Raw genomic sequence first — 19,249 nt, 5'->3', positions numbered from 1 at the left:
AGTGTCAGCCGTCACTCATCCGCAGCGTGGTGGGCAGTGAAAGGTCGTCACCTAAAGGCACGAACTCGATGGCTACGCAAGAGCTGATTCAGCGACTCCTGTCACTCGCGCACGGTAACAAACAAAACCATCGCGCGTGCCTAGCCGGAATACTCAGTCGTTCTTGGCTAATAGAATACTGTTGCCAAAACAGTGCCCGACTTCGTTATCATGACAATAGTATGCGAAGAGCTGATTCGTGCAAGAGACGTGTCTGAACCCACCTAGTTCTTTAAATTTGTCGTACAGTTTATTTCTTTGTGCATTTATTTTAAAAATACTTCCGAAAATTCTTTTCGAAAGTGATTCCCTCTGATTCCTCCAAGGGCGGCTAAGAAATTTATCCACGGGTGGCAAGACTCCAAAATTATCATTTTTGATGTAAATGAGATTGCCAATTTCGAGACGTGTCATTCTACAAGAACTAAATATTGTAGGTGAGAGGAAAATTTTATTGTATCTCATGGAGTTATGTTTAGCAGAACCATGTGTCATCACTTCCAGAAATGTATAAGAATTCTGTACTGAATAAAATCTCTGTACTCCAGCTTCCAGGAGAGGGCAATGCCCACACTTGTCCTCTCCTCCCGCCCCCCTCCCCTCCAGCAGATGCCTATGGATTCATCATTTATATAAAGAAGAGGAAATAACAGATCCCAGTAGCTACGGCCACATTTCGATCGCCCCTGTAACATAAATTACTATTCAAATGGTTCAAATGGCTCTGAGCACTATGGGGTTTAACTGCTGTGGTCATCAGTCCCCTAGAACTCAGAACTACTTAAACCTAACTAACCTAAGGACATCACACACAACCATGCCCGAGGCAGGATTCGAACCTGCGACCGTAGCGGTCGCGAGGTCCCAGACTGTAGCGCCTAGAACAGCTAGGCCACCCCGGCCGGCTACTATTCAAAGCACTGCCAACGAAACTAGAGGAGCAAATTGATCGCTTGCATGGGGAATATTTAGCGGGCTTCAAACGCTACTGGCCATTAAAATTGCTACACCAAGAAGAAATGCAGATGATAAACGGATATTCATTAGACCTGACGTGTGATTACATTTTCACGCAATTTGGGTGCATAGATCCTGAGAAATCAGTACCCAGAACAACCACCTCTGGCCGTAATAACGGCCTTGATACGCCTGGGCATTAAGTCAAACAGAGCTTGGATGGCGTGTACAGGTACAGCTGCCCATGCAGCTTCAAGGCGATACCACAGTTCATCAAGAGTAGTGACTGACGTATTCTGACGAGCCAGTTCCTCGGCCACCGTTTACCGGACGTTTTCAATTGGTGAGAGATCTGGCGAATGTGCTGGCCAGGGCAGCAGTCGAACATTTTCTGTATCCAGAAATGCCAGTACAGGACCTGCAACATACCTGCAACATGCGGCAGTGCATGATCCTGCTGAAATGTAGGGTTTCGCAGGGATCGAATGAAGGGTAGAGCCAGGGGTCGTAACACATCTTAAATGTAACGTCGACTGTTGAAAGTGCCGTCAATCCGAACAAGAGGTGACCGTAACGCGTAACCAATGGCACCCCATATCAACACGCCGGGTGATACGCCAGTATGGCGATGACGAATACACGCTTCCAACGTGCATTCGCCAAGATGTCGCCAAACACGGATGCGACCATCATGATGCTGTAAACAGAACCTGGATTCATCCGAAAAATTGACGTTTTACCATTCGTGCACCCAGGTTCGTCGTTGAGTACACCATCGCAGGCGCTCCTGTCTGTGATGCAGCGTCAAGGGTGACGGCAGCCATGGTCTCCGAGCTGATAGTCCGTGCTGCTGCAAACGTCGTCGAACTGTTCGTGCAGATGGTTGTTGTCTTGCAAACGTCCCCATCTGTTGACTCAGGGAGCGAGACGTGGCTGCACGATCCGTTACAGCCATGCAGATACGATGCCTACCATCTCGACTGCTAGTGATACGAGTCCGTTGGGATCCAGCACGGCGTTCCGTATTATCCTCCTGAACCCACCGAGTCCATATTCTGCTAACAGTCATTGGATCTCGACCAACGCGAGCAGCAATGTCGCGATACGATAAACCGCAATCGCGATAGGCTACAATCCGACCTTTATCAACGTCAGAAACGTGATGGTACGCATTTCTTCTCCTTACACGAGGCACCACAATAACGTGTCACCAGGCAACGCCGGTCAACTGCTGTTTGTGTATGAGAAATCGGTTGGAAACTTTCCTCATGTCAGCACGTTGTAGATGTCGCCACCGGTGCCAACCTTGTGTGAATGCTCTGAAAAGCTAATCTTTTGCATATCACAGTATCTTCTTCCTGTCGGTTAAATTTCACGTCTGTAGCACGTCATCTTCGTGGTGTAGCAATTTTAATGGCCAGTAGTGTAATAGGATGATTATGCTCGGAGTGGATGTGGAGACTGAAACGTGTACGGTACCGAAAGACTGTCCCTGCAAAGATCTGATAATAGTTTTTTAGGCTTCAATATAGCATACAATTCGGTCGACAGGGAAGCGTTATCGACATACCGACAGAATTCGGAGTGGGCGCCAAAACAATAACAATTATCAAGCTAACGTTAATGTCGACCTGTTTGAAGACACAGTTTATGGCGGAGCTTTCGAAGGTGGTCAGATAGGATGATGGGCTGCTTCTGATTTCTTGAGCTGTGTTTTGGAGAAGTTCATTTGCGACTAATAAAAAGAACTGGACAGGTTAAGGCCTATCAACAAAGTATGTGTAGAAGAACCCTAAATGGTACCTTGAATTCGCTGACAATATAGCAGTCCATTCTACGAATGCAGGTAACGGAGCTAGCGAGAAGATAAACATACTGAAACAAAAAACAGAAAGGGTCGAAGCCAAATTTCTTTCAAAAAACAAAATATGTAACAATCACCGAAGCTGTCCCTCGTGACCTAAAGACAGAGCACGGTAAGGCTGAAAGAGCTTACAGCTTTAAATATGTTGGGAAAATCGAACACCTGAAAACTAACGAAAGAAATGTCAGCTACTGGATGAGAAAATGTAGCCAATGTCTTTCGTAGGACACGTGCTTTATACAAGAGAAAGTACTCCTCAAGGCCAGTAAAAGTAAAACACTACAACACTGGTATTAAAACAGAGTGTCTGTATATTAGTGAACGCTTCCAAATGACAGGATTGTCGAGACGGAGAGACGTCGAGAAATTCGAGAGAAATGTTCTCTGCAAGATAATGTGTCTAAAGAGCAGGAATAGTTGGTTACACAATACGAGGAAGGAATATGACAGATTAATCGAGAGTATTAGAAAAAAAAGACTAAAATTTTATGGACCTCTACGTATGATGGATAAATCGAAGCTGACATCACAAGTTTTCCTAATTGTCAGCAGACCCAAATTGTCTGACAAATGGTTCAAGGAGGTGAGACACTCTCTTGAGCGTGTTGGATTAAATCGAAGACACACCTCACATCAGGCAAAGTAGAGATCAGCGATTACCAGCGTTAAAGGCTTCATAGGTGAACAGAAACTGAACAGGTGAAGACATACGAAAGCAGATAGACTGCCAGAGGAAGAACGCAAATTTTGCGCTGCAAAGAAGGCTGCAAAACAGGACCACCTAACGTGGTCTTTGATGGCTATTATAGAATTTAAAAAATATCTTCATTGTTAAATATTGTAACTTTTCATCTCATTTACGTTAAAGAATGATGTTCTAATATTCCTACAGAAGTACTTGTAGTGATGTTACAGTTGAGTTCCCGATAACTGCACATTTGTGCTACCTAAAGATGATAATACACGTAACTGCGTTAGTGACAAGCAACCGTGCTTCCCCAAGCATTCTAATCTGTGTATCTTGGCTCAAGCATCGGGTCTGATGCTTGATCGAATTCCGATTATGCTTGCTTGTGCAATCGTTGAAGCGTGGACATGCTGGATTATTTGTATCAAGAATAGGGAGGCTTGTAGAAGCATTCATCAATGACTGGTTTGATTTAATGTTTATTTAGTCCTGTTAAAATACATCCTGTATAAAGGTTGTATAATTTGTCAAATGAAAAAATACAATATTACGTAGAGAGAGAAAGAGAAGAAATCAGCAGTTCTATGAGGCAATTTGCGTAGCCTGTCCACCGAGAACAGTTAATATGGAAATAATATTTACGTTTCTTTATCCACTCTTTGCTCCATATACCTATCACGTTTCCTTTTTTTTGTTTTTCTCATGCTACAAGCAAAAAGGCTGCCAAAGCCAGCACTTCGTTGCATGAGATCGACATTTCCCGTAAAAGACTCATACGTTAGGTCTGCAAGCACGCTTGAACCACATGGAGACGAGGGTTTGTGCATGCTTATGCAATCACGCTTTCGCAATTCGCATTGTGCTTGTCAAGCATACAGTTATCTGTGTTACCATCTTAGCATATATCCTCTAGAGCCAACAGTGATACTAATCTAATTCAAGTACAGCAAATCATTATAGACGCTTGACTATTTATATCCTAGAAGTAGGTATTTCTTATTCCCTCCCAAAATAGACAGATGGAGAAATATTCCAATTGGGAATGTAGTGGAGAGGATTTCAATTCTGTCAGTTGTCTTACAACCGAGAGAAAGCTTCAGAAACCGCCGGTAGGGACTTTACGCTTTTGGACTTGACATCTAGTTGTTATTTCGATCGTTGACATGTGGACCCAAGCTCCCAGTACAGATATCAATAGTTTTTCACACACTTTGACTGACATATAATAATATACGAAAGAAAAAACTTGCCATTGTAAGAGCTGCCATTATATTACACCAAGAGTGTGAAATTTCCATATCATCAATAATATTCTCAACAGTCCTAGAGGATGTTTTCAGCTCCTTAAACTGAGGAAGTCAGTCAAGTATACGCTTAATGTAAAATATCTGAACCAGCTTTGTTTTGCTGATGAAGTTGTTCTGTTTGCTTCTAGAGCGGATGAACTTCAATAAGCATGGAAATACTTAGCACTGCAGGTTTGAAAGTAGGCTTGAAAATAAATTATAATAAGTCTAAAATAAGTACAATAGATACATCAGTAATAAAATATTAAATAGTCGCAGTGAAGTCATAGAAACAGTTGACGAGTTTTTGGTCTTAAGACACTTGAAAGCAACAACTGAATGAACAGCAAAGACAGAGTAAAAGTGGTGTAGAGTGCTTTACTTTAAACTGAATGAATTTCCAACCAAATTTCTAATGTGTCTAGAACAGGAACTTTACAGCCAGTGCGTGTTAGCAGTTTAACTTTACGTTAATGAGACATGGACCTTCATTGCAAAGCAACTCCAAAATCCAGATACAGATCGACAATATTTTCGAACCGGAGCGAAAACTTAACAGTGGCAATGAGTTTGTTTTATGAACCCTATTCCTTGTCTAAGTAAAGTGCAATAAATTCACAGTGACTTGACACTTTCTACTTAGCTTGCAGTACAAGTATCTTATTACTCTTGTGAATATTGAGCAAAGCCAGTTATTTGTAAATACCTTCTGTTCATTTCTGTACTGACTTTTACAGTAACAGAGGAAATAAACACACAAAAATAACAATTTTCTCAGAGAAAAAATTGGAAATTCAAAGATATATGCACGCACCATGGTATAAATAGGCATTTTAACATAAATGTTTTAGATGTTGGGGAAACAGATAGACAGCCCAATATTATAATAGAGGAATCTAAAATGTGTTTTTAGTAATATACCATTAGTCCGACCGGTTGGCTGTGGGGTCTGACGGACAGCTTTCCGGGCGGGAAGGAGCGCCTGGTTCCCGGCACAAATCCGCCTGGTAGATTTGTGTCGAGGTCTGGCAAACCGGCCAGTCTGTGGATGGTTTTTAGGCGGTTTTCCATCTGCCTAGGTGACACTATGTCAGCGATTGCTGCGCAAACAAGTTCTCCATGTACGTGTACACCACCATTACTCTACCATGCAGACATAGGGGCTACACTCGTCTGGTGTGAGACGTTCCCTGGGGGGTCCACCGGGGTCCGAACAGCACAATAACCCTGGGTTTGGTGTGGGGCGGCGGAGGGGTGAAGTGGACTGCCGTAGTCATCGTGGGGTTGTAGACGGCTGCGGCGGGGACGGAGCCTCTCCATCATTTCTAGGTCCCTGGTTGACAATATAGCATTTATTTATTTTGTGATGCAAAAAACGCAAAGAAAAAGGCAAGCTTTATGTGAAATTGATATCACACAAGACACTAACAAACTCAGCTTTGAATGGCTGAAACCCAAACAACAAACAAATTTCTGGAAGAAGACAGTTGCTGAAACAGCCTCCTAACATTTAGGTACTTTTAGAGGTGTCAAGACAAATGTACGTCGATGATCGTTAGCATTGCACACCTACAGAATTAAATGTACAATCAAAAGCCAGTTCCTTTAAAGTATTTTATGCTTACAAATTACCCATGAATCATTTCATTTACTATGTCACAATATCCCTGCATTCCTGAGACAAACCTTCTGGTTCAGCAAAAGAATCATCATTTGCAGTACCCTGGGCTTTATTTAGCAAGCCTCATATGAGCTCACAGCACACAAATGACCATCTTCAGAATTATACTCTTTCCTATGCACATCATCATCATGCACTTGATATCCACAGGTGGATAAGTGCCTCCTCTAAACTTTTTCATGCATTCCACTGAGTATTTTCATGCTTAATTGATGGGCTATTGGAGGAAAGATCAGAGTGTTTAGTTCCTGAATACATTTTGAATGTCCCTGCTCCTTCCTGTGAAGTGAATTGACAAGACATTGTTGATGGTCATTTGTCCATTAAATGTGATCGTTTGAAGTTATCCATGGGTGCTTTTCATTAGATGTGGACAATTTATAGCTATCTTGCTTCCCTGTAGCCTTTTCTTTCACTCCAAGATCATAGATAACATAGATAAATAAAAAGAGTTTACCATTTTCCATTACATTTGTAAGTGATCTGTGAGCCTGTGCATCTGTGTACAACACTTGTGAAAAGTTTTATCTTGTTGTTACATGCTGTTTCAATTCAGATGTCAGGCAAGTTTTTACTACAGCAAATATTAAATTCCACTTTCATTTATTGTATGTATTGTAGCGTTGCTCTTGGGGGACGAAAAGAAAAAGAATTGTTATTTTATAATTTTTTTGAAAAATGTCGAAAAATTGAATATTTAGGTGGGCCACTTGGCAACAGAATCAGGGACTGATTACACTATTATAATAACATACGTTGAGCATTAAATACCTGGTTGGATTATTTTGAATAAGAGCAGCAGATTGATTTATTTGAGATCGTTCGGAAGAAACATCATTTCTGTGCGTTTTTATAGTTGCGATGTAGTCATACCCGTAACAACACTAAGGGACCAGAAGATTTATAGACTTTAAAAGAAATGCAACACTACACAATTAAAAAAAAGAGCTGATTCAGAAATAATAGGAAAACGATAATGTTCCTTCTGCCTCATGCTGCATTCGGCCCATCAGCGTGATCGTAATTTCTGGTGATGAACTAACACAAAAAATTAACATTTCAGTAAATGAGGAGATGGAAATCATCAAGGTTAATTTACTAAAATAAGCACACTTATCTTTAACACACGTTTTTTAATGGTGCATACCTTTCAAATTAAATTACAGTAGCTGACCATTGTGGTTAAATACTTTATACATAACAGTCAAAATGTCCTCTTGATGCTGTCTGCTTGTAATCAGTTACAAGAAACTACATGTTTTCTGATTGAGAAAATAACAACTAGCATATTTACTGAATATTTTCACATAAAATATAAAATACCAATGCGGAACACAGCACGTCCGCATCCACCTTTCATGGAATACAAACAGTAAAAGGTGAGGTGCCCTATGCCTCATTCTCTTGAAACAACAGAATTCTTTTTTATATTGTTAATTGATACATGTACATAGAGATTTACAGGTGCCACATAAGAACGGCAAAGATAAAGAATAATAGATTCTGTCGCTGTGATGCGATGGTTCATTCCTTTTACTTTACAATTGTTCGATAACTTTAGGCCATCAGGCATTTACTATTGAGCATATATTAATGTTTGTGAGGTGAAAATTACTAATATTACAGTATGGAGCATGAAAAGAATAACAGAAATCTATATACCCTGTCATTAACACAATTGTATGTTCCAGTTAACTGTGTAAATAATATGGAGCACACTGGAGAATAGTCGTAGACAGAGTGCAGAAAATTTATTGTTCTAACTGTCTAATTAGATTTGTGGGAGGTAGCACAATTCATTAGAAACAGGACAACAATGAACACACCGTGAGATATACCGACACCATCATTACAATTAATAAAAAAGATTTTGAAGAGAACAAACTTTCTACCAATACTTAATTGCATGATTTCCTTTATCACTTCGTATTTGTTGTCCTCGTTCCCATGTTCTCCAGCTAAGATTTCTCCATGAATCAAACAAGTTTGTCATTCTTCCTATATATTCAACATTGATGCAATTTATTCAGTGGTGTTCTAGCTTGAATTATCTTGTAAGCAACCATTAAAGCCAAGATTTTTATGTAATAGCAACATGCAAAATATATACATATTAATGCAATGAAAATGGTTAAAATGTGTAAGGAAATATATATTGTCATAAAATATTTTATTAAATATTTTACAAAGAAACAATATTTTCAATTGAAATCAACTTCTGAATTACACCATGGCCTACTATATTATATTGATATGCTCACAGATGTCCCATAAACATAAAAAGCACATTAATTATTTATTTATTTGGTCCAGGAAATCAATTTAATACATTGTTTTCACATATGGGACAAGGGGTAAAAAACTGATTTACAATTACAGTAGACACTATGACCACATGATCAACATAATACAAGTACAGTACATCGTAATATAAACTGACATACTTCACTGCATGTACATATAATAGCTTTAGTTATTAAGTGAGAATAAATAATCAAATTATATATTATAAAGTGGCATAATACATAATTAACAATATTTAATAAATGAGATTTACTTAATACAGTGTTCCAGAAATTCAGAGACAGAGCAGAAGCAGTGTCAAGCAAGGACTGTTTCATCTTTGCATTAAATGTATTTAATGTCAGTAAGCATTTTACATAAGAGGGCAAATGATTATCCAAAATAGCTCCAGTATGATTTACTTCTCTTTTGTATATGTTTGTACTTACCATCTTTAGATGTAGGCTAAGGTTCAGCCTAGATTCATATGCATGTAAATCAGAGTTTTGTTGGAAGATGTTTCCATTTTTTAAGACACCCTCTCTTGTGAAAATTAGTCTACATACAACCATTTTATAGTATGTATGTACAAATGTATGCCTGTATGTTCATTCCACGTCTCCTCATAAAGCACTGGATGGTCTTAATCAGCCTTCATAAACATATCACTTACTGTCCGGAAATCATCACTGTGGGGGTAAGAACCACCTAACTTCAAAGGGGTGGGGGTGGGGGTGGAGGTGGAAAAGCAGTGTAGCCCATGACGTGTCGGTACCCATTCTTTAATCAGCCAGCATTTGAGAGTGTGAGTGCTTAGGGACTTGCAACAGAACTGACACACAATTTGAAACCCTTAAGAAATTTCTTCTGCTTGATGACCCCCACAAAATTATAAAAGGAGGAAAGTTTATTGTTTACTATATTTTTGCTGTTCATGCAGTAAATGTGTCACATTAAGCATGATGTTTTGATTTATTACTTCTTCACTACTAACTGTATTCATAACACACTAATAGACAGTTACCACAAAATGTACCAGCAAAATTATATCATTTTATGGCAGATAGTTCAGAAGATATGATTTCATAAACATTGAGTTGTGTGAAAACTGCTGCATCAAGCAAGACATTTAAATTTATTACTTCATTGCTAATAACTCTATTCACAACACTTTTTGCAGAGAGTATCCACATGTGTGATTGAATGTACCTAGAAAAATATCTCATTGTATGACATAGAGTTTAGGAGCTATGGCCTCAAATACAGAGATACATGAAATCTACCACATCATGCATGACATTTTTAATTTATTACTTCTGTACTACTAACACTGTTCACAGCACATTTTTCAGACAGTGACCACACATACCACTGGACACACCTGCAAAATTATATCATTGTACAGAATATTGTTCAGGAGTTACGATGTCCTAAACATTGAGTTGCATGAAAATGAAACTGCATGTCGAAATTCAATAGAGATACAGGTAAAATTTGTCTACAAATACATGTGCAATATATTAAGTGTATGTGAAATATATTTGACATGTCCTTACATGGGCAAAGACATGGATAAAAAACTCATACTAATTCCCTGGAACAATTTCAGCCAAATTTGGTACACATGTTACTTACTTATCGGATGCATGGAACATGAAATTAACTACTATCTAATGTGGAAAGAAAAACAGCCTCCACATTGGGATGAATTTGTGGGGAGGGGAGGGGGGGGGGAGGAAGGAGATGGACACATAATGATGGGGAAGGAGGAGATGGGCACGGATATGGGAGAGGAGGGGATGGACAGGGGGGGGGGGGGGGGGAAGAAGTGAACTGAGAGAGGAAAGAGCAGAAGGTGGACAGAGAAAGGAAAGAGAAGGAGACAGACAGAGGCAGGGAGTAAGAGATTGGCAGAGAGTTGGGGAATAAGGAGTTGGGCTAGAGGGGAGGAGCAGGTGGACAAAGAGAGAAGGGAGGAAGCTGTGGATTAATAGAAGGCTGGAATAACTACATACCTGGAAATGCTGGATATTCAGCTAGTAACTACATAAAAATAGAGATGTCCACTACAGCCCAGATTTTGTTCCCTAGTGAACACCCTAGCCCAAAGAAGAATAATTGGGGTATATTTCGCTTTTGCAACTATTCTGAAATAGGTTGTGTGTTTCATTTAACTGAGCACACTGCAGTGTCTGTCCAAACATTTGTCTTTCTCTTCAGTTCAGAATTATTACTTTAGTTTGGCACCATGTTATGCTCCCAGGCAACACTGTGAGAACAAATTCTTTAGAATATGAACACAGTTCATCATGCTTATATTTTAATCACATTTTCTGTCTTGTTGCCACATCAGTTTTGAATGAAAACTCTGGCTTTCACATACTTCCTTCATTATAATCGTCAGTTAGGTCCTTACTATGTTAAATGTGGCAATGAAATTTATTTGTGTGTTTTCTATTTTTTTTTTTTTTTTTTTACAGACAACAGCTTCCTTCTTCGTTTTCTTCGTGTAAAGAAGTTTAGTTTACCAATGGCTCAACAGGTCCTACTGAAATACCTAAATTTTAAGAAGACATTCTCATACTTAGTACCAAAACTTGACCCATTAGACTCACGAGTAGATGAGCTTATCAGTCGTGGGTATGTAAAATCAATATGCAGTTATATGTTGACTCCTCTTGTACTAAAGTGAATTTCATAAAACTGAACCAATTGCATTCTCCACAGATTCATGTTTGTTTCACCAAGAAGGGACAAAAATGGTCGTAGGGTGATTTTCTATGCACCAGGTATGCAAGTTTCAGATTAAAGTAATGATAAAGATAATAATAATAATAATAACTTTAGTAATATTAATATTCTGAAAGAACTTTGCTTTCCATTATTCTGCAGTAATAAATGTATAGCATATTTTACCATGCACAAGATACACTTTTTCATTATGGTGTGCCAAATTGGAATAGATAACTCTTTTATCAATGAAATTTTGGAACCTTAGCTGAAAAATTTCTCCTGCAGTATGAACCATGTAGTTTATTTTTTAAAGGTAAGCTGGATCCAAAGAAGCATACAATTCAGGATTTAGGGCGAGTATTCATGATGACATATGAGGCTCTTATGGAAGATGAAGACAACCAAGTGCTGGGGGTAACACACATTGGTGATATTTCCAATTCCTCACCATCACTCATTACCTTCCTTACACCAACGGAGTTTGCAACCATTGTTAAGTGGGGAGAGGTAAGACATTTGTGACTGTGTAGCAGAGCTTTAAATAAGGTAAATGTAACTTTTCAATTGTACAGCTGTGATGAGATGCTGAATATTAATGAGACAACTGTCATTTACTTGATATCAATGTAGATAATTTAAGATATTATAGAGATTTCAAAAGTAGAAACGCAATAAATTTCTGCGTAAAACCGCTTTAAATTTAACATGATAGTTATGCTCAGTTGTTTACAACAATTGAATTCACTGAACAGGTACTACCGACACATATACTTTATGTAATTTATTTCTGAATTTGCAGCAATCACTGCCAATGAGGCACAAAGAAGTTCATTTACTAAATGTTCCTGCCCCAGTGCGATATGTGTATGACTTTGCACGAACAAGACTGAGTGACAAGATAAAGAACAGAATTACAGTAAGTACATTTTATCATTTTTACAATTTGTTTTTACTATTATAATAGCAATAAGTTCTCACTGACTGAATTTATTGTTCTAATTTCTTTTTGAATTTTCCTCTGTTGCTTGGCCTTGCTTGAATAATCAAAATAAGTGGCACAAAATTTAATCTGAACTGCCATATCTTTAGATATTTCTTGACTCTTCTTTCTGTACTCTTTAATAATTTTGCTAAAATGTTGCACCATTAGTTATTACAACACATACAATTAAAATGCTGAACAACATTACATATTAGAGGAGGGAGAGTCTGCCCCTAGTAGCTGGGTGGTCAGCGTGACAGAATTTCACACCTAATCGTCCGGTTTCGATTCCCGGTTGGGTCGGGGATTTTCTCCATTCAGGGACTGGGTATTGTGTTGTCCTTATCACCATCATTTCATCCCCATCAACACACAATTCGCTTAAGTGGTTTCAACTCGAAAGACTTGCACCAGGCGAACAGTCTACCCGACGGGAGGCCCTAGCCACACAGCATTTCCAGAGGAAGGAGAATGGATGATCAAATCCACATTTAACTACACACAGACACCGAAGGAGCTGAACTATTTGAGAATATGTCACTTATTGATACAAAATATTTAATACCTCTTGAACTAAAGAACAAACTGTTTGATATTTACACAGTTCTACCCATGCTTTTGTTACTTTCAGTACAATTTGCACCTATTTTATCATTTTCTATTAATCTGTCTAAAAGTGAACAAATGTCAGTACTGTATAAATCTTTCCCTCAACTACTTTTTATTAATTTGGATGCTTGGAACTGAGTGTTGTAACTGATGCAGCAAGTTCTACATCTACATCTACATCTACATACATACTCCACAATCCACCATACGGTGTGTGGCGGAGGGTACCTCTAACCACAACTAGCATCTTCTCTCCCTGTTCCACTCCCAAACAGAACGAGGGAAAAATGACTGCCTATATACCTCTGTACGAGCCCTAATCTCTCTTATCTTATCTTTGTGGTCCTTCCGCAAAATCTAAGTTGGCAGCAGTACAATTGTACTGCAGTCAGCCTCAAATGCTGGTTCTCTAAATTTCCTCAGTAGTGATTCATGAAAAGAATGCCTCCTTTCCTCTAGAGACTCCCACCCGAGTTCCTGAAGCATTTCCGTAACACTCGCATGATGATCAAACCTACCAGCAAAAATATAGCAGCCCGCCTCGGAATTGCTTCTATGTCCTCCCTCAATCCGACCTGATAGGGATCCCAAATGCTCAAGCAGTACTCAAGAATAGGTCGTATTAGTGTTTTATAAGCGGTCTCCTTTACAGATGAACCACATCTTCCCAAAATTCTACCAATGAACCGAAGATGACTATCCGCCTTCCCCACAACTGCCATTACATGCTTGTCCCACTTCATATCACTCTGCAATGTTGCGCCCAAATATTTAATCAACGTGACTGTGTCAAGCACTAGACTACTAATGGAGTATTCAAACATTACAAGATTCTTTTTCCTATTCATCTACATTACTTTACATTTATCCATATTTAGAGTTAGCTGCCATTCTTTACACCAATCACAAATCCTGTCCAAGTCATCTTGTATCCTCCTACAGCCACTCAATGATGACACCTTCCCGTACACCACAGCGTCATCAGCAAACAGCCGCACATTGCTATCCACCCTATCCAAAAGATCATTTATGTAGATAGAAAACAACAGTGGACCTACCACACTTCCCTGGGGCACTCCACCTCCGATGAACACTCACCATCGAGGACAACATACTGGGTTCTATTACTTAAGAAGTCAAGTTTGCCGATATTGTCTACTCTCTCTCTCTCTCTCTCTCTCTCTCTCTCTCTCTCTCTCTCTCTCTCTCTCTCTCTTCTTTCTTCTTTTTCTTTTTCAAAGTGGTGGACGTTGTTGTATACCATGGTAGTAAACACTAACATAATATCTAATGCAGAAACAGCAGCCTCATTTTCTGATTACTAAAATTAACAAATATCATACAGTCAGTTGCAACTGCACTAAGTAATGTACAGATTACCAGTTTCAGCTGCCTATAACCTTCTTTTGCTGCAGTAGTATACCATACATTAATTGTCACAATGCAGTTAATTGATAATCAGCAAAAATCAACATAACTATCCAACAACATTTCTATTCATTTTTATAGATGTGAGACAAAAGGCTACAGTAAAATAAACTAGAATCATTCCTATCACAGCAATGCCACTGATAATAGCAAAGGGTCATACACATCTTGAATGACATACTTATTGCTGAGGCAATAACTATTTCAGCCCAGTAGATGTAGCTATTTCTCTCAACTGTATCAAAACATATTTAAGTGTTGTACAGTACATGGTCCTTTTTTTCTTTTTTTAATGAAGCACAGTTTGACAATTAGTATAACAACATCACATTAGAAAATGACTATAGCTTCGCAAAACGAGTAATGTGTGCATTATGTTGTGTAAATGTGACTCAATAAAAGCATCTGTAAAATAAAATCATGGCAGTGACTGTTAAATACAATAGCAGATTGATTGCTTTTAGTGTGAGCTACCTGAGAGCTAGCTCTAAGATTCTGTAATAAGTTATTTTAAATTTCTCTAACCCAGTAATGTCTGTGTTAAGACACTACAATGTGAAACAACGAGACAACAAGCTCTGATTAGTTAAGCTTCATAGTGTCAAACAATCAATCAGCCCAGTTCATGCTCCATAAATGTCCTTCAAAATATTGTATAGAGAACTGGAGTTTTTATTGTTTGCAATATGAACTCAACATGACTCATTGTTTTAAGCACACACCAACATGAGTTATTTTCCCAGCAACCACAGCACAGCTACCTATTACCTGGAAAGGTATTTCTCATCCAAAATTGCATAACCAGTTTTAATAATCCAACTCAAAATTAATTTTTTTGTTAAATAAATACTGGAGACTTAGGTATGAGACATGATTTATTAAGTAAACCACATGCATCCTATGCAGCTTATTACTCAATACAATCTCTTCCCTTTCAGATGCATGAGTCCTTGGGCAACCTTCAAAACACGGTAGGACTTGACATACTCCCTAAAGAGTATGGTGGACAAATACCGATGGATGAAATGATAGGTAAGATTTTATTTTTTAGAGATGTGATTCTCCTTTTAAAAAGTGATTCATTAACAGTAGATATGTTACACTGCAACTAACATATTTTTACTCATTTAACAGTAATGACAGATGCTAGATTGAAAGAAAAAAGAGGAAAGGAGGAAGCATGAATAATTAATTGCTGTTATAAACAGAGAACTGATATCTAAGCATCTTACAACAGTGTTCTTGTTACAGACAATAATTACAGTAATGAAAATGATTTTTATTGCAGATCTCTGGAAGAAGGAACTTGTTGCCAAAAGAGACACATTGTTGGCATTAGAAAATATGAAGATACTGAGTGACCAAGGAATAATCAGAAGAAAAAATACTCAGAATGGTAAACACCAAAGCATAATTGGGATTGAGGCTCTAAATGGCAGTTTTCGCAAACTTGAAGTGGATTGATAGGGAGCTGCCACAAACTCAAAATGAAATGAATCTATTCAATTTTGGGATTTATCATTCCTCAATTATCTACATATTCTAAAGACAAAAAAGTTTAGTTAAAATTCTTTCTAAAGAGCTGTCTTAAATTTTTTTCAAAACTAAGCCAGCAGACAGTGAGAAGTAGCCAGTGATCCTTTCGTTAAAGCAAGGTTCCTCAGGGCTTTGTGTACTGAAAAATAAAAAAAAGCAAATGTGCTTAATGATATTATTTATTGTGCATGGATGTTAATGTTATCAAGGGAAAAGAAGGATGCTGCATTGTAGCTGGGTGCTGATTTTGATAATACTCATCTAGTGTGCAGTAGAGCTGGTAAATGCTAGTCCTGTCACTTTATCACAATCAGGCTCAGTGCATATCATGGTTGTTATATTTTAAGTACAATCTGTTCATTTTCTGTGAGAGCTTCCTCCTTTTTTTCTGGACATCAAGTACTGTCTGTTCATATCTTTGATTTTTTGTACTGAATGGTCATACATCTTATTTAATTTATAGTTGTAGAACATATACTGTAATGTAAATAAAATATTGAAATACTTGTATTTAAAAATACAAAACTGAATTAAAAAAAATAGTTTTTAATAGTGTTTGTATCCTATAGCAAGAAAATAGCACACGTATTTTCTCTTACCCGTGTCTTTAGATTGCAAGGATCACTAGTTAAATATGTAAGACATAAGGGATACTGTATGTTTAAAACAATATGTAAGACATAAGGGATACTGTATGTTTAAAACAGACATACAAACAAATCATATTCAATCTATTGCCAGGAACCTACCCTCCTATATAAAAGATACCAACTACTTTCTCCACCGACTCTGCATAGTTCCTGTCCCTTTATCACACGGTGCCCTGCTCGTCATTATTGATGCCACCTCCCTGTACACTAACATTCCTAATGCCCGTGCCCTTACAGCTATTGAACACTACCTTCCCCAGTGCCAAATGGATTCCAAACCAACAACCTCCTTCCTAGTTGCCATGACCAACTATATCCTCACCAACAATTACTTCTCCTTTGAAGGCATTACCTACAAACAAATCAGAGGTAGGCTACGCACACCTGCATGGCACCATCCTATGGCAACCTATTCAGGGCCATCTAGAGGAATCCTTCCTAAACACCCAGAATCCTAAACCCTTCACCTGGTTCAGTTACATGGATGACATCTTTTCTATCTGGATTGAAGGTGAGGACACCCTATCCACATTCCTCCAGAACCTCAACAACTTCCCCCCATTTGCGTCACCTGGTTCTGCTCAACCCAACAAGCCATCTTCCTAGATGTTGACCTCCACCTCGAAGATTGATACATCAGTACCTCTGTCCATATCAAACCTAATAACCATCAGCAATACCTCCACTTCAACAGCTGCCACCTATTCCATACCAAGAAGTCCCTTCCATACAGCCTAGCCACCCATGGTCATTGAATCTGCAGTGACGAGCAGTCTCTCTCAAAATATGCTGAGGGTCTCACTGAAGCCTTCACTGACTGTAATTATCCTCTCAATCTTGTACAAAAACAAATCTCCCGTGCCTTATCTTTCCAGTCTCCCACCACCTCCCAAAACCCCATCGTCTGGCCACAGTGGAGCATTACCCTCATAACTCAGTACCATCCAGGACTGGAGCAACTGAATTACATTCTCTGCCAGGGTTTTGATTGCCTCTTATCATGCCCTGAAATGAGAAATATCCCGTCCACTATCCTTCCCACACCTCCAACAGTGGTATTCAGCCATACACCAAACCCACACAATATACTCGTCCATCCTTACACAACCCCTGTTCCAAATCCCTTACCTCATGGCTCCTACCCCTGTAATAGACCTAGATGTAAGACCCATCCTGTTGCGTCTAGACAAGACGGCCTAGACACAATGAGATGAAGCCGAAAGGCACGCGCTTAAACTCACGCAGGCTGGCGTGAGGTCTGAAACAGGATACGTAATGAATGCTATAAAGAAAAGTACGTAGCTTCTGGAATACTTAACTTTAATCCACATTTGTAGAACATCGCTCTTGATGATACATTAATAGAATCTCAATATCTATACTAGTAATGGCGCCTTGCTAGGTTGTAGCAAATGTAGCTGAAGGCTATGCTACTATCGTCTCGGCAAATGAGAGCGTAATTCTCAGTGAACCATGGCTAGCAATGTCGGCTGTACAGCTGGGCGAGTGATAGTACGTCTCTCTCTAGACATGCCGTGTGGCGGCGCTCGGTCACAATTACTGACAGTGGCGACACGCGGGTCCGACGTTTACTACCGGACCGCGGCCGATTTAAAAGCTACCACCTAGCAAGTGTGGTGTCTGGCGGTGACACCACACATCCCATACATCCTCCCACCACCACCTATTCCAGTCCGGTCACTAACATCACCTATCCCATCAAAGGCAGGGCTACCTGTGAAACCAGTCATGTGGTCTACAAGCTAAGCTGCAACCACTGTGCTGCATTCTATGTGGGCATGACAACCAAAAAGCTGTCTGTCTGCATGAATGGCCACCGACAAACTGTGGCCAAGAAACAAGTGGACCACCCTGTTGCTGAACACACTGCCAAACATGATATCCTTCATTTCAATGACTGCTTCAAAGCCTGTGCCATATGGATCCTTCCCACCAACACCAGATTTTACGAATTGCGCAGGTTTGAACTTTCCCTGTGATACATCCTATCTTTCCGTAACCCTCCTGGCCTCAACCTTCATTAGTCGCTGTCCTCACCCATCCAGACCCTTCCATGCTCCCATTCCATCGCTACGCAGCCATCATTCCAGCCCCACTCCCATTCTCTTTTTTATTTATGTTATTTTATTTTTTATTTATTTCTCTCTATTTCTCTCCTTTTCGACTACTCCCCCCTCCCCCCATCCCCACCTCTCTCCCCTTCCCACTGCCCAACCTGCAGCATTTCACTGTCTGCCATCCCCACTACACTATCCCTCCCCACCCCAGCCTCCTCCTTTCTCCCACCCAGTTGCCACCCCCATCATACACTGGTGCTGCTGCTCACAGTGTGGTTTTAGTTGCCTGAGACTGCAGTTGTGTGTGTGAGTTGTGTTTGTGTGAGTGTGTGTGTGCTTATGTGTGTCTATTGTTGACAAAGGCCATTGACCAAAAGCTTTAAGTGTGAAAATCTTTTTGTTGTGCCTATCTGCAACTCAGCATCTGTACTATAT

At 39.3% G+C, this 19,249-nt stretch overlaps 1 protein-coding gene across 1 annotated transcript in view; it reads left to right on the top strand.

The window, feature by feature from the left end:
* The window catches only part of LOC126188377 (clavesin-2), a 42,646-nt gene extending 26,342 nt beyond the window's left edge, over window positions 1-16,304 (top strand). The window contains exons 2-7 of the mRNA XM_049929975.1: window positions 11,279-11,438; window positions 11,526-11,587; window positions 11,845-12,038; window positions 12,331-12,447; window positions 15,489-15,582; window positions 15,839-16,304. Of these exons, the coding sequence (XP_049785932.1) occupies window positions 11,279-11,438; window positions 11,526-11,587; window positions 11,845-12,038; window positions 12,331-12,447; window positions 15,489-15,582; window positions 15,839-16,014 (803 nt within the window). The 3' untranslated portion in view covers window positions 16,015-16,304. The remainder of the gene's footprint in view (window positions 1-11,278; window positions 11,439-11,525; window positions 11,588-11,844; window positions 12,039-12,330; window positions 12,448-15,488; window positions 15,583-15,838) is intronic.
* Window positions 16,305-19,249: the final 2,945 nt, after the last annotated feature.

The sequence above is a fragment of the Schistocerca cancellata genome, chromosome 5 (genome assembly GCF_023864275.1).
Source record: "Schistocerca cancellata isolate TAMUIC-IGC-003103 chromosome 5, iqSchCanc2.1, whole genome shotgun sequence".
In the NCBI taxonomy this organism is placed as follows: Eukaryota; Metazoa; Arthropoda; class Insecta; order Orthoptera; family Acrididae; genus Schistocerca; species Schistocerca cancellata.
The sequence above is the reverse complement of the archived record's forward strand: the minus strand, read 5'-3'. Positions and strand labels throughout refer to the sequence as shown.